Source organism: Gallinula chloropus, assembly GCF_964237585.1.
Source record: "Gallinula chloropus genome assembly, chromosome: 28".
Lineage (NCBI taxonomy): Eukaryota > Metazoa > Chordata > Aves > Gruiformes > Rallidae > Gallinula > Gallinula chloropus.
The window spans coordinates 5,491,177-5,512,626 of record NC_140113.1 but is presented as its reverse complement, the minus strand read 5'-3'; the positions used below and the strand labels follow the sequence as shown (position 1 = coordinate 5,512,626).

The window sequence follows — 21,450 nt, the reverse complement described above, 5'->3', positions numbered from 1 at the left end:
TGGTGAACATTCAGAACAAACTCCCTGATGAGGGATCAGCTGTAGATCAGCCTCTGCAGGCCAGAACCTACTTATCCTGCTCCACAACATTCCCATATCCCAAACAGCAAAGCAGTGTAATTTCAACAGATGAGTGAGCCCAGAAGCAATGTCTGGATCCAAGGTGGCCCTACCCTCTCCTATCTGACAGCACTTCCTAGCCAGATACTTGTGCCTTTACAACTGCTCATCAGGCACCACTGAGACCTGCATCAAGAAATTAATTTTGCTATTAAAAAAGAGACTTCCAGCACCCTGTAAAATAAAACTTTTAAAGCCAGGTCATTGGGTCATAGCTAAGCTATGCCACGCTTTGCTGGTTTGCCACATTGCAAAGGTAGGAATCTCTTAATCCTTGTAGAAGAATTTACAAAAGCAATTGTGTATTTACACTGCAAGGTGCTGCAGTTCAAGCAAAGCACATCAAACCACTACTTTATTATGGAATCCCAGACTGGTCTGGGTTGGAAAGGACCCCAAGGATCAGAGAGTTCCAACCCCCCTGCCACAGGCAGAGCCACCAACCTCCAGGCCTGGAGCTACACAAGGTTGCCCAGGGCCCCATCCAACCTGGCCTTGATGCCAGAAAGCAGCCAAGCTGTAGGCACATCCTGTCTCAAAACATCACCATCCACAATTCTTTGGTCTTTAGCAACACCCCACATTTATCTAACACTCCAGTGCCTGAACAACCTGACACAAGCAGCGCCCGGAGAACTCCGACACGTGCACTTGAGGGGGCTGTCCTGACAAGACACAGCACACCTTCGAGTAGATGAGGCTGTTACCTGAGGTAGCCAAAGCCAGTGGCTTGTTTCCAGCAGCATTGCTTATGCCATTATGAGAACTAGCACCAATCTGCTTTTCAAGTGTCGATGAGTCTCTACTCTGATGAACTGGACTAGGTGTGCTTCTCTGGGGGGAGAGAGACAGACATTTTAGTGCAGGAATCGTACTCAGAAGTCAAGAGTTTCAACAAAATTCACATTCATTGGGATATCTACAAAGGAAAGTGGCTCTAATTTCCTAAATGTCCTAGATTTTGCTTGTTTTGAGAAAAACATAGATCAGCGTGTTATGGGACAAAAATAAATGCAGTGATTGATTCTACTGCAATAATATCTAGCACACAACAGATACTATGCAGCTAGAGGGAGTACAGACTCGCTGTCCCAGAAAGCTTGGGCTCAGGACAGTTCTGCCATCAGAGGACAAATGCCTCAGCCCACTGCTTCACAGGCAGCCAGAAATTAAACAAATGGTTGTATCACAACCCCAAGCCTGTGGTCACAAAGTTCCCCAAAACCACCCCAAACTGGACATGAAATGCAGTAGGCTGTGCTCTCCAGTACACTACTAGAGGGTAGGACCAACAAGCAAGTGTTTCCCTAAAGCAGGCAGACCCCCTGTGAAACGCTGGCCTGTGTAAAGGGTGTGTGGAGGCAAGAGATGCCACCCAGAGCATCCTCTTCTGAGGGCATGCAGTTTGTGCTCGGAGCTGGGCAGGCTGTAGTTCTGTTACAACTAAAAGACTACAGCTGGAAAATGCTAATAAGGTTCAGTGCTATGAAACAACTCCAGCTTTCCAAACATGGCAGGCATGTGGATTTGAAATTCACAGTGAAAGCAGAAAATGTTTCTCAGTTCTCTAACACTGCTGTGAGAAACCCTTGAGACAAACTGGACCAGGGTTTTTAAAGTCCTCTGCCACTAAGAGCAGCATGGACTTATCAGGGTTTCAACAGGAGGTGGCCCCAGAAGTTCTGTAGCTGCTCTCTGCTGCTACAGAACAGTCACTCACAGGTTAGGGATCACAGCCCCAAGGCACTGCTCATCCTACACTGGTATGTGGTAAAAGATGACCAAAATGAGGCAGAAGGATTTCTCTTCCAGGGTCATGTAAGAAGGCACTGGCTAAGAACAAACTGACACATGTTTCTGTGCTTTTACTGCCACAAGCTCTCAGCCTGCACCTCTTCCACCCAGCCATTTAAGACCAGGATCTTGAGGTATGTGGTTCACTTCTCTTCCCTGCTGAAACACCCCACAGACACAGGAGAGGAAAAATACTGAACAACCAAGAGCCAAGAGCATCCCAAGAGCAGCCTCCCCCAAAGCATCAGACATTCAAAATTAGCAGCCCACAAAGGATTCTGGGGCACAGCACCCATTACTGCCCAGTGTGAATTTAGTTAGGGATGGAAAGTGTTGACAATCCCTTACTCACCACCTTCTCAACACGGCTAGGTAGGACTACGCTGGCCAGAGGGATACTAACAGGGAGTTTATTGGGCTGCACTGTGCTGAGAGGAATACTGATAGGTAGGCTGGTGATAGTTTCTCCATTACTCACAGAGGTTCTCTCTCTCAAAACCTGTAAATGCAAAAGAGAAAGTGATGAAGCAATGTTCTTAACCACATGCTGGTACTGAAAAGACTTTCCAGTAATCTGCTTGTTCATACTTTGTGGTCACTCCCCCCATATTTTTAAAATTACCCAAATAAAAGTGATGACTGCCTGGCAGAGACAGGGCATGCATGGAGCAGTGCTGCTCCTGACATTAATCTACTGAGGCAGCACTATCCAACAGCATAAAAATAGGTAAGTCAAAGCTACTGTGGCCTCAAGTATGAGGAGAAGGGTGCCTGTGGCAAGCTCATTTCCTAGCGCCTTTGTGAGCCCTGTGAAAAGCATTCACCTGATGGAATACATCTTGAGGCCCTCTGCACACAGATGGGAGCAGCCAGAAATATTTCCATGGTAACTTCCTACTGGAAAGCACCTGCTTGCTCTAAAGGGCACACCAGTATGATCGTGTACCAGATCAAAGAGGTCCCACTGCCTTACTGGTGCAATTCATACAAAACCCAGTAACTCAGAGGTCAGCACCAGGTCCTTTTTATTGGTGTTTGTGTTGTTTTCCATGCCAAGGTGACCACAGAAAGGAGCATGATGCATTCCCTAGTTTGGCCAGGTCTTCCCTTGCTCTACCCAGTGTAACACCTCCCTCCTTGGGCAGCAGCAGGTCTCTTACCTTCTCGCCTGCAATTGGTAAGGCCGCTGGGGAGGAGGGCCGAGTTTCCTGAGGACTCAGCTTTATGCCATTAGACATGCCAGGGCTTGGGTATGTAAGGCCATTCTCTTTGATGTGCTCAGCTCTGGAACAGATACACACGACCGTGAGGATGCAAAAACTACTGAGTTCTCTTCAGCAAGGGATTCCTGTACCAGACTCAAGGTGCTGCAGCACCTTGTTCACCCCATCAGCTGCCACTGCTGGTTTTCTTCAAACAAAAACCTTTTAGAAGTGTGTAAATCTCCACTTTTACAAACATTTTTCCACACTCCCAATAAACCACTGTTACTAAAACAAGCAATAGTATTACCCCTCCTTTCCCATGCCAGGAAAGGATCACTCTCACCTCTGGATCTCATTAGTTGTTGCTTTTCCATTGACTGCATGGTCTTGATTCAAGTGTCTCCTTAGTGCTATTTTAGCTGGGGAAAACCTGGTATAATCAGGTAAGGACAAGCTGGTCGCCTTGTCCGCCTTCTGTCTGCTGCTGTGGTTTGGGGTACATGGAACTATTTCTTGGTCCAGGTGAGCAGTCGTGTACTGAGGGGTGTTCTGCTTGGAGGAGGGCCTGCTAAAGGTGTTATGGATTTCATAGGGAGTAGCATGGCCATTCATGGACAGTTCAGGGCTCATGCCATTGATGTGGGGCATAGGGAACTTAGAGCACTCAAGCTCCAGTTGGAACCTGCCATGATCAGGCTCAGGATCACGGCTCAGGTGGGTTTTATTGCGTAGCTGGACTGACAGTGACTCATCAGACGGCGTGTACGATTTCAGCTGCATGAGCTCCTGCTGCCTTTGACTTTTCTCAAGTTCCACAATGCTGATCTTTAAATGAAGAGGAGGACAACGATTAAAGACCACACTTAACAATTCTATCACATTATGGAGTTTTGCCTCGTTAGGCTTCTCAGAAAAAGCAGCTCCACTTCTGTGAACAACACTGACCAACTGGCCCAAAATTGGAGAAGCAAATTCCAACATGCTGCTCTGAGCTTGAGACCAAAAGGCACAGCTAAGGACACTGGCTCAGAGACTGCCAGAAAGCACTTCTCAGAAACATAAACACAAGCATAATGTATCTCCAACTTCTACAGAGAGCGTGGGGTAACTCAATCCTGCCAGTCATCGAAGAAGACAGTCACACCACATCACAGCATCCAGCAAAGGGCTGGATCAGCTCTAGAGCTGATCTCACAGGGAAAGAAAAGCTCTTCGAGTCACAGGAGTTTAATTCCTTTTCAGTATGGTAAGTGGCACTCTGTGGAAACTGATTCCTGAATGGAGGCATCAGAGCTCACATGCAAACAAGCAGGGCCTTTCTTCTCATCAGGTCAGGCTTTCTAATTAGGTGTAAGGGTAAACCATGACTCCTCCTTCCGCAGCGTTACCAAGGAACCAGGTCATAGCACACACTTCTTTAAAAGTTACCCACATCCTTATTGCTTTAGTTTACTAAAACCCTCTAAGAGAAAGATTAGTCTCTTGGGGGTGGAGAAGAAAAAGGCAAAAAAGAAAAGCAGTCACCTAGCTTATCCTTTAACATCCTATTTAGCCAAATACCCTTAACTGCCCATTGCCCAAGAGCTACCCCAAGTTGGTGACTCTGGATTTGCTTCTTGCCCTCTACCTGCAATTCCAAACAGTGCTTTTGTTTCTCAGAAATCTGATTCTTCAACGCCTGCTTCTCTTTCAGCAAGTTCTCCAGTGACAGTGTTGACCAATCCAGCTTCAGTTCTTCACACCGTGCTTTCAGCTGCAAAGACAGGAGGTGAAAGGAGAACTTTCAACACTTCACCCAAGGTGCAAGCTGAAAGCCATCCACCTTTCAGCCACATAGATGCAAGAAGCTTCTCAGCTCACTAAAAACTCCTCTGAGCTTAAGCCAAATGCCACCAAAATGGTCCTGTGGTCCTCACACAGCATGGCAGGGATCGGCCTGATTCTCTTTAAGAACAGTGTTGTTATCCCACACACCTCCAACCACTACCCCTATCTAGTACCTCCTTCACCTACCTCAGCAGTTTGAGTTACAGAAGAACACCACAAGAATTAAGGCTACCACAGAGCAAGCATTTCTTGGCCAGCAAGATCCAGACTGAGTGACAAGTGCTATACTGGTGCAAAGCTGTTTATGGGATGCAGCTGAGGTCAGCACCTCAGCAGTTAGCTAGAGGGAAATACACATCACCAAGAAAAAGGGCCACCTGCCTTCTTTCCCCCATCATTACTCTTTGTTACAGAAGGGCTACAGCAGCTTCATTTTTTCTCTTTATTCATTAATTTTTCACTGAAAGAGCTGTCAGGGCCTGGAACAGGCTGCCCAGGGAGGGAGTTGAGTCACCAACCCTGGGTGTGTTTATGAAAAGGGCAGATCAGGTACTTAGGGATCTGGTTCAGCACAGGATGGGAATGGTTGGACTTGATGATCTTAAAGGTCTTTTCCAACCTGGTGATTCTGTGTTTCTGTGATACCTTGAAGACAGGGGCAGCCCTCAGCCCACGACCTGTCCTCACATAAACAGGAGCATCACCCTGCCACTCAGACACAAGCCTTGTACACACCAGCTGTAAGCTCTGGTTCCTGAGTTCACTGTTATCCTTCTCCAGCTGTTTTGTCTGTTCTTTCAGTTGCTGATTGTGAGCAGAGATTTCCTTCTGAGCCTGAATCAGATCGTTGTATGTCAGAGCTTTAACTCCCAACTATAAGACGAAGAGCAAGAAAGAAAAAAATCATTCAGTAAGGTCTTGACACCCCAATTCCAGATGACTGTCACACTCAAAAGTCACACTGACATCTGCAGAACTTATGCAGCTCAGGGAAAGTTCCTCAGCATTCTCCTGGTCATTGCTGGAGGACAAGGAGGAAGAAGAGAAGTACCTCACGTGGAGCTGCTCTTCCAGCAATTCAACTTGAAAACTGGCATTTAGTTTTTCATCAGCCAAAAGAACAGACACTATTCTGTAGAGAGCCACAGCACTGGCAGCACAGAGTTTGTTCAACCAGCAAGGGATGCACTCTGTACTAAAATACCATCATCTGTGGTCTGTCACCCCCAGCCCTCAGATGCAACACGTCACGTAACTGTTTGGACACAGATAAAACATAAACAAACAAATGACACATCATTTAACAGGGTCTGCTGCAGAAACAGAGCCTGGAGACCTGAGATCACTCTGGTCTTGCTTAATTTTATCAAAAATGTTTGCATGCAGATGATCAACAAGCATCTACTTCCACCAGACCAGGGCTACCTCATCAAGCTTCTGCTGAAAAAGACGTTTGATCTCCTCTTTCTGTGCCTGGCAGTGGGTGAATAACTGCTGTGCAGTCCCCAGCAGCTGGGCATTCTTCTCCTGGAAGAAGGAAGAGTGAGAAAATGCACTTTTAGCACTAATTGAAGCAGGGTCCACCTTAGCAAGATGTTTACAATCAATTTGTATAACAAGGTGGGAGGAAACCTGAGGTCAGAGAGGAGATGTATAAACAAACCCTCTCTATTTCAGACTTCTGGGAGCCTGTATCTGTTAACTTCACCAAGCATTGAAGCAATTTGAAGTTTGTTAACTTCACCAAGCACTCAGTAAGCTGAAAAGGGCTTTAAAGTGTTTTTTTTTTCCTGCTATATGGTAAAATATAATCAAGACAGTCTTAAAAATAAACTTTTATCCTCCCAGTGCACTGTAAAGAAGTAATGATCACATCTCATAGAGCAGAAGTGGAACTGGAAAAGATTATCTGCATTAAATCTGTTACTAAACTGGGACCAGAATCTAAGCCTCCAGAGTCTTAACTCAAGAGTTTTCCTACACATCACTCATGGAAGACACAAACTACATGAAAAGGCTCCTGTGGCCTCTCATGCCAACAACCAGTTGAGTCACTGCAGTGCTAAAGAGGTGATGCTAAAGAAAATCCTTTATGCTTTCAACATTGGGCATTTCATTCAGCCTTCACAAGCTGTGCAGAAGCTGAGAGCTCCATCTAAGGGTAATCTGGTGAACCAGCAGCTCCCAGAGCCTTATTTTAAAAGCTTATTACAGAGATGTTTTCCTCATTCTTGAAGAGGGAGTTATTAAATAGACTGAACAACAGCACTTCATCCAGCTGATGCTTTGGAGTTACAGTGCTCTGTGTAAGTCATCACAAAAATCACACTGAACTCCTCATTTTAACGTCTTAAAGTATGAAACAGACACCAGACAACAGCAGAAAGTGATTACTTTCCACACTCCCCATGTATACTTCCAGTGCACAGCATAATACTTGCACACTAAGATCTCTCATGCTATTTTCTGTGCAAGGAGATGCAGTAACTTCATGCTGGTTTTCCTGGCAAGAACAGAACAAGCAGAAAAACAGGCTCTGTCAGTAAAAACCTGAAGTGCTGTTTGACTTTGAAAACAAATAGAGAAAAAAGGTCTGAATGAACACATCAGCTGGCCTCTCTCACTCATCCCTATCATGTAAAACCCCATGAACCAGTGCTACAGCTTCATGCTGATGCTCACTAAGGCCACAGAGCAAAGAAAAGATTCTACAGGAGCCACAAATGTCCAGAAGTTAAAGATTATTGTTGAGCTCTATGGGGAAAGTTTCCTCCACAGAACTTGCAAGCACAGTGTTGCTCAGACTCATTTATAGGGCAATTAAGTTATGAGGTATATTGAGGTAAAGCAAGACAAGGGGAGAAGCCAGTGAATCTCCTCCCTCTGCTGGGGAGATGGCTCCATAGCAGAGAAAAAGGTCACATCACAGGGCAGGATTTTCTTTGCCTTTTCACATATTTCAGACCAAAACATGGAAAATTTACACTCTGCCCACCAGTGTAACCATAACACCGTGGATTATCAATACCAAGGATGCCTCATTAGGTCTCAAGTCAGTGATGACAGGTTTTTTAATGTCCTACTTCAATTTGGTACAAGTTTAATGAGCTATCTGGATGCTCAGTACTCCCTTCAGGCCTTCCTACAGTGGGAAAGGGATAGGATGTAAAAACCCAGACAATTTAGCTGCAAGGAATTAGTATCTGTGTGTTTTTCAAGAGTCCTCATTCACAATCCCTATAACCCTTAGCTAAATTAAGCACAATGTAGTGACCTAGGAACAGTTTGACCAGCAGCTCACAGGATGCTGACCAGGATGCTCAGGGTAAGTACCACCTCTTGCTCCAGAGACCCTCACAACATTTAGGGAAGAAAAGCAGCTACCAACCCCAAACAGGAGGAAAGGACAGGGTTCAAGACATCAGCTTGCTGCATCAGTACACACAGCTTCATCTCAAAAATACTGAAGTAAGGCTTAGCAGGTGGGAGGCACCAGAGGGAAGAGGAGAGGTGCATCTCTCCTAGTCCACAGATGGGAAATTTAAGCACACAGCCTGACAGCATTAGCAATAAAATCCCCTGGTACAATCATTCAGCATTACTCTGGCAGAGTCTCTAAAATCAGCCTGGTGTAGCACTGGGGTCAACTGTACCCAATTCTGTTCACCAGCAGCTTTATCCTCACATTTAAAGTCTCTGGTAGCCTGGCAATTTTGTTTAGAAATGGTAAAAGTGAGACCTACCTTTTCCTGCTCCAGTAACTGTTGCAGACTTGCTTTATACTGAGGAGTTTTCATGTATGCCATGAACTGCATGTACTGGATCTTAAAAGAGTCTGTGAAATAAACAATGAGATGATACGTTGCAAGTGAGAACATGAAGTGCAGTACCCCTGTTTCCCCTGCCTGCTCCCCTGACACCTCTCCCTTTACTCTCTCTTGCTTTTTATTTGGACTTTAAGTCAGTCCAAACCATTAAAGATCAATTTAGAGCACGCTGAAAATGCATCTTCTGATGCAAGCTGAACTCTGGGATCCATTAGGCAGTTAAATTAGATCCCCCAGTGGAAGCCATGACAACGATTCAAAACCACAGAGAAAGATGCTGGGTGCTAATGGTGTGTTTGCCCAGTGAAGGAGCTGAACAGCTTTTCACGCACTGTAAGTGGAAATAATAAAGGAGATTGAGTGTAAGAGCCAAAGCAGCCCTAAGCTCAGAGCACCCATCCTCCTGGGCTCACAAGACAGGGTTTGCTGTGCTCCTCCTGCCTCCACAGACAGATGACAAGCTCTGCACACACATTTACTCTACTCTCCAAGGAACACTTGCTTCTCTTTGTCCTATCTCTAGTTCCCCATCACAGAAGGAACCTTCCTCCTCTCCAGCCCTCACGCTGGGGCCCTTTCATCATAGCCAAAGAGATGGCATACAGGCTTTTGCAGCAAGGTTTATTCCAGACAAGTCTCATTCCACCCACCACCACCTTGACATGAAACACCCCTCTGATTCACTCCTCCTCTCTCCCTTTCTCTACAATACAAAATCAGTCACAACTGCAAGACACCACAGCAAGAGAGCAGGAGATGAGGACATCACAGACGTCCTTGGTCTCTACACAGACCAGACATTACATCAGATTCCCAGATTATCCTAGTCTGGCTCATGCCAATGCCAAAGGTCAGAAACAGGGGTGGGGGGAGGAACCAGAAGACCCCCAAAAACACCGTCTAAATGTCTCCTTATGCACCTCTTGCCCATGGAGCATCTTCTCCAACCACATCACCTTTGTGGCCTCAAAAACTCCAACAGCGTCTCATTTGCTTTGCTCTAAGTTTCGCAGAGAAAACACTGTTTATCAGTAGCCCTTTGGGTTATCCTTTCAGCCCTCTGAGGTTCAGAAACCTCAAAGTTCCCATGACAAACAAGAGACAATACTACAGTCATACCTAGCAGCTTCTGTAGTGCAGGTGGGGTGGGTGTCACCAGTAGCTGGTTGGATGAATGCCGTTGCACTTTAGGAGGTAGTTGGTAATATGGACTATGAGGTGACTTGTATGCATCTGGAGAGAGAAACAGAGAGAACCTTTCAGATGATGAAAGTCAGTGTTCCTGGCAAGTACAGGAGCTTCACCACTGGAAAGCATGGCATTTACAATGCAAGTCCAGTAATGTGGATAGATCACACTGTTTGGAAGGACATGTAGAATTTATCCTTAGAACAGCAGCATCAAACTATCAGCCACAGCTCAGCTTCTGGCCAAGTACCTATGGATCTGACCACCATCATCTCACAGAAACATCCCAGCATCTCAAGGGGAGCTCTGCTTTGGTAGCAAGGCAGAAGTTATAACAAAACCAAACCTATCAACAAAGGGAGAACGACCTCCAAGCACACATTCAAAGCCTCAGCTACTTATCTAGGCTGATGGGGAGGCTTCTTCCAGTGCCAGCCTTGAACTCACCCTGAGGGGAGGATGAAGATGTCTGGGAAACAGTTTGAGCATGCAGAAGTTCTAGTGCAGTTTGGTTCTTCTTCGTCTTGCGCTCCGTACTCGCAGTGTTCATCTTCTTGGGGCGGCCCCGTTTCCTGCCTGCCATTTTCCTTCCTTTTTTACTCAGCTTTTTCTTCCTTGCTTTGGAGGGAGATGGCTTCTTAACAGAATTTGCTGCAGCCTTTTCTTCTTCAGCACCAGAATCCTAAAGAGATTTTTAAAACCCAGAAGCTCTTCAGGCATTTTCTCCTACATTCAGAGCATTCCTTTTAAGCACACTTTAATAACTAATAATTTTAAGAAAGAAAAGTGATGCAGTGTAATTAAACAACCTGCCAGCAAAGTAGACTTGCTTGGGATAAGAGCCATCCCCCAACACCCAAGGAGTTGTGCTCATTCTCATCTGGACTTACTCACTACAGGGAAGGAAATGTCTAACTTGCCTGAGCAAAGCTGATTATTCACCCTGTACTGACTATTTTAGTGCATGAACAGTCACTGCATTTTTAATAGTATTATGCAACAGAATGAGAAAGGAAATAAGTCTTTGCAGAAGAGACTCAGCACACTCTGAAGAGCGTTCAGTGGGTTATGACTCAGGGGAAGCTCTGGAAGCTCGTGTGGAAGGTAAGTGTGGGTGGACAACCAACTCTTCTATTTATCTTGCAGGATCTATTTTTCTTTTCCAGAATTAGTAACTCTGAAGTGACTCCTTCAGATTTCTGTCCACAGCAACAGCTACACCAGATTACGTGTTCAGAAACACACAGAGTCAGCTTTCCCACAGAGCCAGGCTTTGCCTGAACCACACAGCTGAAGAGAAAGCACATGTACCCTGTGAACATGCAAGCTGCTCACCTTGTTTTCTTGAACCTTCGTTGGAGTAGTTGTGTTACTCTTATTTTCTCTTTGTTGACGACGTCTAGCTGCCTCTTGTTCCTCCTGGACAATAAAAGAGTTCATAATTTGCTCATATATTTATCACTTGTTAATTCAGACCACTGTGTTTCCCAGCTTAGTCTTCCACAAGAGCCAGGTGTAAGTGCTCTTATCATACAATGCCTAATTAAAAATAATACTCCCTTTGTTAATGATGGGGGGGAGAGGAAGAGAGAAAACACCACCCAAACCCCTTATCCCTCCTCAGGGAACACTCAGTGGGAAAATGCTGATAAGCACAACCCACCCTTTTGCATTCCCTACTACAATGGGTTTCAAACATGCAACCACAGGGCAAAGGAGATTAAATTCCAACCTCTTCCCTAATTCCAGTCCCCCCAATCCCACACCCCAGAACACACCCTGGTGTTACACATTTGCATTTGTTGGTTTATTTTACATATGAAATATTTCAATAGCTTTACCTATACCCTCAATATTTTGAGTGTTGCTACACCACTTGAAACAGCTTACACGAGTTGAAATGGCAAAGCCATTAATCACCAGCTAATTCAACTTTAGCCAAGTCTACAGAGGAGACTAACACACCAAAAAAAAAGCAGCTTAAAGCTTTATTTTCTACCAGGCAGTAAAATGAGGGGAAATTTCAGAGAGCTCACTCAAAGCCTGTCTTGTACCTGCCAGGTGGGGTTTAATTTGCATGAGAATCCTTGAAGCAAGGTACCAACAGACCCTCTAAAGGGCAGATTTAGCAGCCTCACCATTAAGAGAAGCACATGGAAACCATCCTGCTGCTTGGCTTTTAACTGAGAAGTCTTTTTTTCCCCTTTTCCTCCCAATCTGGAGCTCAGCAGTCTGAAATAAGGCCACCTCAAAGCCACCATTAGTCTGATTTCCACACTTCCTAAGCAAGTCAGTCTGGAGACTAACCTTCAACTCGAGTTTTAAATTAAGTGGCCTCATTTAATTCTCTTACTGGGAATACCAGTCCCAAGGGTTGTTTCAGAGACTCAGGAATCCTCTGGTGTTTTAATTCCACGTGTGAAAGCACAGACTGCAGCAAGTGACAATACATTTCACCTCTCAAATAGCATGTCCCAAAAGTAACATCTCAGAGCTCTTCAGCTTCATTTTCACACAGCTGAACATCAGGACAGATTCAAATTATCATCTGCTTCTTTAGCTTCAGTTCTTTAATGAACAAATAGCCCTTCACAGACCTCCAGCTCAAGGGAAAAACACCTTGAGGCAGCCCCATTAATTCTCTATTACAAAGCTCTTAACATGATTGTGTTAGTGCTTCATGGCATATGATGCTTCACTTCAATTAGCTCCACACCCATGTTCCTTGCTCATCAGAACACTGAATTTTCTATCAGCTTTGTACACCTTTAAGAAGTGATTAAACTCCTGCTCCATTATTTGGGGTTTTCTACAGAAAATGGTTGAAACTTACCCTGAGTTTTGGATTTTTGAGACTAGAAAAATAGTTTTCAAGCTGAAAACAGAAAGATAAGATAGTCATTTGCAAAGTCACAGCAGATGAATACATCAGAACAGCTTAAGACAAATGTGGAACTGCAGAAATTCAACTAGTTTTCTTCAGATAAGGCACATCAAGAGGCCATTTACATTCATTCTTCTTAGTGACACAGAGACACGTAGCAGGACTTAATCCAAGCCTCAACAAGGTTTTATCTTCTCTTCTGCCTATCCTTGTTTCAGCTGTGTGTCATGTATCTCCACTCAGCAGAAGGTTCTTTTCAATGAAGCTACTTCAGTCTTGTGCTCCAGTAAAATACTTATCTGCACTCCAGCATATTCTTTAACAAAAGCATTATTGCACTAAAATAGACTCAGAGAAATATTCTCAGTATCCTACTGCAAAACCAGTGTGGGAATGAACTGTTTCTCCACAGTTTACATTTCGACAGGGTTGTTTCTGTTTAACTGAAAAAAGAAACAGAGTGAAAACATCAGCATTGCTGTGGAGCTTCAGCTGGTTCTGCAGCAGCTGAAAGTTCAACTAAAATGGAGATTTACTGCTTGAATAGGAGAGAATGAAACAGTCTGAACACCAGAGAGCAAACTGGAGAATTAAAGACACACAGAGCCTTCACTCAGCATGGAAGCTACAGCACAAGTTCTGCACAGTTGAGTATTCTGGAGGAGCACAAGATGGAGTTACACTTGTAAATCTGTGCACCTTTAATGATTTAACAGAGTGCCATGGCACTGTCTGTAATGACAGGGCTTGTGGGAGATGCTGCCCTGAAGCAGCCAGAGGCTGAGCTGTGCTGGACCATCTGCACACCCTGCCAGGCAGAGCAGGTAACGGGGGCAGCACCCCCATCCAACTAGGGGTGTACAGGTCTGTAAGGTGCAAAGGAACAGGAAAATAATTCCCAAGAACAAGGGACTGAAGGTGGGATGTTGATTCCTGAGCAGGTGAAACAGCCAGAGAGTTCCTGGCCTGTGTTGATACTCACTATGGTTCGGTCAATAGTATGCAGGTAGTAAGAAACGGGTTTCCCGGTCCATGACACAGACCCTTTCAGTGGTGACAGCTCCACAACTCTCATTATAGTGCCAATATCTGGAGGGAGAAAAAGTCAGGTCAGGGAACCAAAGGTCACTCAGTCTGCCACTCAGCTCCAACCAGCTGGAACTGGCCATGGGGCAGCAAAGGCACATTCAAAACAAAGCAACCCATCTGCAGAGCAGGCAGGATTTAATTAGACACAACCAGTAACAGGACAGCATCACCTCCAACCCATGTGAGCTGTAACTGCACTACAGCTGCACTGGGCACAAGGATGATTTATATTTGCTTTCTTCCCTAGAATCACTAGGTATGGAATGGGCACTGAAAACTGAGTGAAGGGCATGACTGCAGAAGAAATTATGGCACACTTCTGACTAAAGAGAGAATTACCCAGCAAGGTTCAGGATTCAGCATGGATGCTTTGGGTTCCTTTGCTTTAAAAATTTCAACAATTAAAAAAAGAGTTAGAAGCAAAACCAACAACACTGAGTGTTGTCAACCTCAAAACCTCCTTAAACACCAGTTCACACACCTGTAAAGGACACCAGCAGCAAATACAAGTCTACTGTGTCCAGAAGGGAAGCACAACACTTTGCTGGCAAGAAAACAGACACAGCAACTGGGCATTTATGGGATGGATTTGTCTGATTTATAGCCCAGAAGACCAAAGTTCAGTATTTCAGCTTTTAAGCCATACAAATCACAGCTGGTAGGATTTACCTGCCCCAATGTAGGCAGTTATGATATAAGGAACCTGCACCCAAGTTAACCACTGCAGCTCTTTGTAGCTGAAGAGATGAAGCACGCCCTTGAAACACCTTATTTCTCTTCAGCTCTAAAAGATGCCCAGACAGGGACACACTGGCATTGGAGACAGCTACACACAGCAGAATAAACACCATAAAAAGAGTGTCTGCTTGTTCCAGTGTTGGCTGGGTTCTTTGGTTTGATTTTAAATCCATGTCACTTCGGCATGGATGCTCTAGTGGTATAACAATTCTTTAAAGAGCAACAAAATTCCACTACAGAGACATTCAGATAATGAAGAGGCTGTCAGTGTCATGAACAAGGAAAGGGCAATCCTACCACTCAAGTTTCGACTGTTGATTCTAAAATTTAGAGGTGCAAAAGGTTTTGAGGACACAATTCTCCCACCTGGAAAAAGAGAAAAAAAATAGTGCAGTCAGCTACCATGGTTTCTTCTAGAAATGACTATTATTAAATAGAATAATATTAATATTATGATATAAAGAGCAGCCCTAATGAAAACTCTCACTTCTGTATCATTAAAAAAATAACTTTATTAAGTTTATTTTGACAACATCCAAGGAAGTGAATATATTCATCCCATTAGCTATGAGGTGACACCTCAAAAAGCACTTCAAAGTGACAGATCTTTAAACACTTAAAAAACCAGATAGGCACATTAATTTCCAGTGGCAATCTACAGAAATTTCACCCAGCAACACCACCACCTCATGCCTAGCTAGAAACTTTCAGACACGAGCTCCCAAGCCTACTTTCTGTGTCACAGCTTTCTGTGGTCATTTAGCCCAAGGCACAGAGCTTTCCAGGAAGGGAACTCTGGTTTCTTCACTTTTCTAAAGAGCTCTTGAACCTTCCCCACCTTGCCACTTCCCTCAAGCCACTGCTCAACACAGGGTTTAACTAAAAAAAAAAAGACTTAACCATTAAAATGAAAGAGAACAGCTTCAGTTTGGGGGTTTTATGGTTTGCATCAGAGCCCAACAGCCACATTATTCCCTTTAGCACACAGCTGGACCATGGGAAGCTGCAGTTCCTTTGGTCATTCCACACATTTTTCTTTTCAGAAGTACTTATTTTTGTAATTTCTACCATAATCAAATACAATAATCACTTATCCCAGTGGTTAAGAGGAGCAAAAAGATGCCCTGGGCAATGTAAGGGCCACAGGGGGGTTACAGGATGGTTCCAGTCACCAGTGTCTGCAGTGTGACTTCTCAAGAAGCACATGTCCAGCAACAGCATCCCTGTTTGAATACTTACATCATCAATGCTCAGTATTTAACTGAGCAATTTTAACTAGGAGAATCCAGGAAGTGGATTCAGTGTGCAGTTGCAGGAATGGCATACACAGAGCCATGCCTGTGGGGTCAGGAAGCTTTCCAGTCTTGGGCACTGCATCTTCTGTCAGTTCTCATACCGGGTAAGAAAGGACCAGTACCAGTTCCTCCCACCCAGAGAGTCTCCACACACAGAGCTCCCTCCAAGCCATCAGGTAGGTCAGAGCAGATATCAAGAAGGGAACTAACAAGCCCAACAAATAACTGCTGTGGTACAGGCCCTTGGGCCTGGCAAAGCACAGAACCAAACCCACCAACCTGGCTTCTGGCAGCTGTCACTAAGCCCTCACCACCACCAGTCCCACAGCAAGCAGGGAGCCAATGGACAAAGGTTCTAAGTTCAATTTGTTACCTTCCTTCATGTTTGCAAATCGCTCCTTCAGCTGGTGATCCACCTCAGGACCAAAGGCAAAGTTATTCACAAAAATAACACTGCAAGACAAGGGTCCAGTTAATCAGCAGGGACAGGCAATTGGTACCCAAGTAAAGACACACAACTACCCCCAGCCACAACTCACCAGCACTTACAGCCTGGCTGGCACTTGTGAAATGGAAAAATGCTGCTTGTCCCTGACCATACAGCTACTTCCACCTCACAAAATGCTTTCTTCTTGCACAGGGACACAGCCCAGGACTTCACCTTCAGCATTCAGATGCTGCCCACTGGATTACACTTAAAAACCTCAGAAGCTGTCCTGCTCTGGCAGCTCCTCTCAGCACACAGCTGAGTTTTACACCTGATGTTTCAACATAAAAACAAGGTGCAAAGTGTTTTCACCCCTCTGCCACGGTGAGATCAACACCAACACAGCAACAGCTACCAACACACACTCACATTAACACTCACAGTTCATCTACACATGGAAACAGAATCTCCAGCACACACACATTTCACATCATGCTACTTCTTCATGAAAATACCCAATGTATTTTCTAGGCAGTTGACATCTCTCAGCAGAGTTTGCCTGCCTGAAACCCAGCCCTCCTTCCTAACCCACAAGGGAGGGTTTGCAGCTCTTTCTGGGTTTGGGAATCAAATTTGGGGGGGGGGTTATTCCTGAAAAAAAATCCAGTTGTTTGGAAACAAAGAAACCTGCACGTATGTAGAATCACACAAGAGACAAAACCATTCAGGAAATAAATGGAACAGAGATTTAAAAAGAAACAGCCCTTTTGTTTTTAAGGGTCTGGGCCTGGGTTAATTGTGGCTGGTGCTCATTTCCTACCAGCTCCCAACAAGAACCCTCGGAAGCTGCTGAGCACCCAGCACCCAGACTGTGATGGGCAGCCCAGCACAGTGTTTGGACATGAAGACCAGATCTTTTTTGCAAGAGGTCTGATTGAAAACTCCCCTCCTTGTGCCCCTCCACATATATTAAACACGTTCAACAAGGACACTGGGTTTAAGAGCAGCAGCCAAAGCTATTAAAACTTAGGGATGAAAAAAAAGGTTTATACACCAAGGGGGACCGAAAAGAGTTATTCTTGCTATGCCTTGCTCTTGGAAATTTGGGAAACCCTGCCTGGCAAGTGAGGCTAGCAGAGGTTTCTTCCTCCTCCTTCCCACACGTGCCAAGAAAGAGGCTTTGCAAAAGAGCCAAGCATATTAATGGGGCTAGAAAACATCCAGGGAAGGAAGGGAAAAAGACCCAGCTTGCCAGAGACATGTTTTTTCAGTGTTCATTTTGGCAGGGTGTTTTGTACATCCCCCTCCCATCCACCTTGATCCCAGCCCTCTGCTCTGCACGTACTGCGAAGCCACAGGCAGAGCTGCTCGTGTGTAGCGCTCAGGCACGTAGAGCCCCGGCCTGGGACAAACACATCTGCCTGTCCTGGCCACGCTCACGGGAAGGGGGATGTTTCAACCCACTGACTGGATGGCTCTGATCTGGATTCAGCAGCCAGTCTGCAGTCTTGAGGAGCAGATGCTGAACAGTTGGCACTCAGAACACACACAAACACCTAAACACAGACTCACAGACTCACAGGGGTGGGATGGGACCCCCAGAGCCCATGGGGACCAACCCCCTGCCAGAGCAGGGTCCCTGGGACAGGGCACACAGGTCGGTGTCCAGACAGGGCTGGAATCTCTCCAGAGAAGGAGACTCCACACCCCCTGGGCAGCCTGTCCCAGGGCTCCCTCACCCTCACTGGGGAAAAGTTCTTCCTGTGCTCCAACTTGCAGCCATTGCCCCTTGTCCTGTCCCCACAGACACTGAAAAGGGGCTGCCCATTTCCCCTGCATCCCATACTTAAGATATTTACAAACATTAATCAGGTCCCCCCTTAGTCTTCTTCTCTCCAGGCTGAACAGCCCCAGCTCACTCAGCCTTTCCTCACAGGGGAGATGCTCCAGCCCCTTCAGCATCTCTGTCCCTCCTCTGGATTCTCTCCAGGAGATCCCTGGCTGTTTGATCCCAGGGAGCCCAGCACTGGACACAACACTCCAGGTGGGGCCTGACCAGGGCAGAGCAGAGGGGGAGGATCCTCTCCTGTGACCTGCTGGCCACACTCCCCTTGATGCCCCCCAGGGCCCCATTGTCTCTCTCAGCCCCCAGCACACTGCTGGCTCAGTGGTTGTGAGCAAGAAGCTCTTTTGTGTATTTCTGGATCAGAGCATCCCTCAGCGTACAGTCAGCTGCATCCCATACAAAACACACCTCTACCAGTGGTTCTGCATGCAGTCAGCTGTGCTTCAGCTACAAAGAATGAAACAAGAAAATTCCATTTGTTGCAGGGGAAGCTGCACAGAGAGCAGAGCAGCGTGTGTTTGGAATAGCAAACACCAGAGCACGATGCTGCGATGCCGTGAGCCTGGGACAAGCCTGTGCACAAATTAAAGGGCTGAGGTACACAACAATGCACAAGCCATCAGCCTGGCAGATGCCTTCTTGCTGGAGTACTCTTAAAACAACCACTTGGAAGCAAGCCACAAATTGCTGCAATGCTTCCAGAGAACCCTCTGGTATCTGTCTTCCATCCCCTCACGTTTCAGTTGACATGGTGGTACTGGACAGACAGTTGGAATTCATGAGCTTAGTGGGCTTTTCCAACCTTAAATATTCTGTGATTCTATAACAAGGTGGCCAAGAAGACTTTTTCCCCATCCATAAGGCTGAAAGAATGCAAAGCTTTGAAAAATAAAGAATATTTTATTGTTTTTTAACACATTTTCTCCCTTTTTGCTGCCATCAAAAAGGAGTCTAACTCTCTGTACAGACCTTGAGAGGAATAAATCTTGAAGACAAACAGCTTAAATGAATTCCCAATTTTAAGTTGGAACAGACTCACTTGGGTCTTTTGCTTTTTTTAAGAGGAAAGTGAGCCCAGCTGAGTGAACCAATAGCCAAAATAATTAACGTGCTGCCAGAATCACTGACACCAACTCCAGGGATCTGCAGAACAGAGGTTTATACTATCTGCATAAGCAGAATTTATCTTGGATACACCCTTGTATGTAATATCCTGGGACATGCATTTAAACCCATTCTTCTAGACAGAAAGAGGCCAGTACAAGAGCTGGCAGATAGGCTTTTGGTATTTGTACAGAAATTCTATATAAAAAGCTGGCTGGGCTCCCAATTTCCACTCCACACACTCCCAGATACTCAGTTCATAAAGCAGTGTTCAATGGCTGTACTGTACCTTGTGTTGGCAATTCTCTCTCTCCATTCTTCTGAGAGGAAGTCACCTCTTTCCAGCTTAAAAAAAAAGACAAACAACACAAAAACACACATGTACAGCAGTTAAAATTCCCTTCTCTGCACCCCTTTTCCTTCCAAGAAGGACAAACGCCCTGCACCACTACTTGAAGCCTTGAATAAACCCCCAGGACATCCCAGCAGGGATGCTCTGCCCATGCCTTGCTCCCAAAGGTGCTCTCTGCTCCCACTCCTGGCTGCTCCCCCACCACAGGATGGATGGTGTCCCTGAACACCACTGATGCCCTAGGAGGGTTGTGTGCCACACAGAACCCATCACTGCCACACAGCACCAGTACCAGAAACAATCAGCAAGTGCTTCTTCAAGTCCCTACTGCCCCCCCCAGTTCAACCAGCCCCTCTTAGCAGTGGGGGAACCAGGGCAAAGAGACTCAGCACAGCTGGCTCCAAACACTGGCTCACAATCCAGGCTCTTGTTGGGACAGACAGACAGACAAGCATCTGATTTTTCAGTGGTACTAAATATAAATCTTGAATGCTTCCAACACTTCCAAGCTGGAAATCCCAGAACATAGAGGCCTTATTTGAAAATAATTATGGCTTCAGTGGCTTAGACAGCACCTTTCTGTTGAAAGCACAAGAAGTCCCAGGTTAATACCCCCAACTCCATAGCTTTGCCACTGATTTAACGTTTTCTCAGTTGTGCTTTTGAGATGAGAGGGGAATCATCTGCAGGCCATGCTGCCTCACCGTGCCACAAGTGAGGCAGAAGGAGGGTTGGGGGAAGAAGATAAGAGGAGGAAAGGCAAAAATAATATGCAACTGTATAATTAATGGTGGTGATAGACTTTGAAGGGGCAATGAAGATGATGGCTTCTATCAGAACCTTGGGAACATCAAAGCAATGACAGTGGCTTCTTAGCATCCTTTTTCTGCATATATTCCTTTGTAGAGGAAGAACTGAGCATTTCACATGCCAGCACTTATTCTCCTTTAGTGACAACTCAAAGAGAAGTGCCTACACTGCAATGCAGACACACTTGAGCTACTTCCAAGCCAGGATACCTGTCTCAGTGAAGCACCAGAACCTGGTGCCTTCACCCACAGCTTATTCATCCCAGGAGAGCAGCCGGACACCACTCTGAGCCACAGACAGGGGGAGGAAAACCTCCCTGAGCCACTGCAAAGGACAAAGCCACCCCTGCCAGCAGGAGTGGGGGTGCTTCTTGGGATGGGGGTGGATTAAAAACCCTAAAGAAGTCAGTCTAAACACCCTGCTGCTCCACACTGTGTCTGAGGGAGAAGCATCGAGGGCTCTTGGGCAAAAGATCAAGAACTCTGCAAAGAACTTGAAGTAGTAGAAACAAAACACTCTGAAAGCAGCAGGTTAGAGTAACAGAAGTTAGGCAGAACCTCAGATTTCAAACCAGAATTAGTTCTTGTGCTCTCAGACCTGATGGGAGGGGATGCATGTTCTGGTATCCCCACTGTAGCTAAAACAAAGCCTATGTTAGAGACAACTCAGAGTTCCAACCTCACAGATACTACCAGGTGTTTTCAAACTCTAAAGCAGAAACTCAACACAGTATCAGAGTAGCTAAAGAGTATTGAGTTTTTCTCACCCCATACATTTTTTCAGGGCTCTTTTGCACCCCATTTGTGAATGGTGACCATCCCTAGATTCTTTTTAAGAGATATTTTTGTCACAAACTCTTTTCTGTCCTTCTAATAAACGGTTTCTTGGTGGGGTAACCAAGACACAGCAGAAGAAAACCCACATGCAAGGCAACAGCACTTCTT

At 45.6% G+C, this 21,450-nt stretch overlaps 1 protein-coding gene across 1 annotated transcript in view; it reads right to left on the bottom strand.

Moving 5' to 3' along the window:
- DOT1L (DOT1 like histone lysine methyltransferase) overlaps nucleotides 1-21,450 on the bottom strand; it is a gene marked incomplete at its 5' end in the record, with an annotated part of 61,718 nt that overhangs the window by 6,244 nt on the left and 34,024 nt on the right. The window contains 16 exons of the mRNA XM_084276505.1: nucleotides 828-954; nucleotides 2,267-2,413; nucleotides 3,075-3,198; nucleotides 3,463-3,944; nucleotides 4,747-4,872; nucleotides 5,682-5,819; nucleotides 6,372-6,473; nucleotides 8,690-8,781; nucleotides 9,893-10,006; nucleotides 10,409-10,643; nucleotides 11,297-11,380; nucleotides 12,795-12,836; nucleotides 13,828-13,934; nucleotides 14,970-15,038; nucleotides 16,341-16,420; nucleotides 19,634-19,689. Coding sequence (XP_084132631.1) covers nucleotides 828-954; nucleotides 2,267-2,413; nucleotides 3,075-3,198; nucleotides 3,463-3,944; nucleotides 4,747-4,872; nucleotides 5,682-5,819; nucleotides 6,372-6,473; nucleotides 8,690-8,781; nucleotides 9,893-10,006; nucleotides 10,409-10,643; nucleotides 11,297-11,380; nucleotides 12,795-12,836; nucleotides 13,828-13,934; nucleotides 14,970-15,038; nucleotides 16,341-16,420; nucleotides 19,634-19,689 — 2,125 coding nt within the window. The remainder of the gene's footprint in view (nucleotides 1-827; nucleotides 955-2,266; nucleotides 2,414-3,074; nucleotides 3,199-3,462; nucleotides 3,945-4,746; nucleotides 4,873-5,681; nucleotides 5,820-6,371; nucleotides 6,474-8,689; nucleotides 8,782-9,892; nucleotides 10,007-10,408; nucleotides 10,644-11,296; nucleotides 11,381-12,794; nucleotides 12,837-13,827; nucleotides 13,935-14,969; nucleotides 15,039-16,340; nucleotides 16,421-19,633; nucleotides 19,690-21,450) is intronic.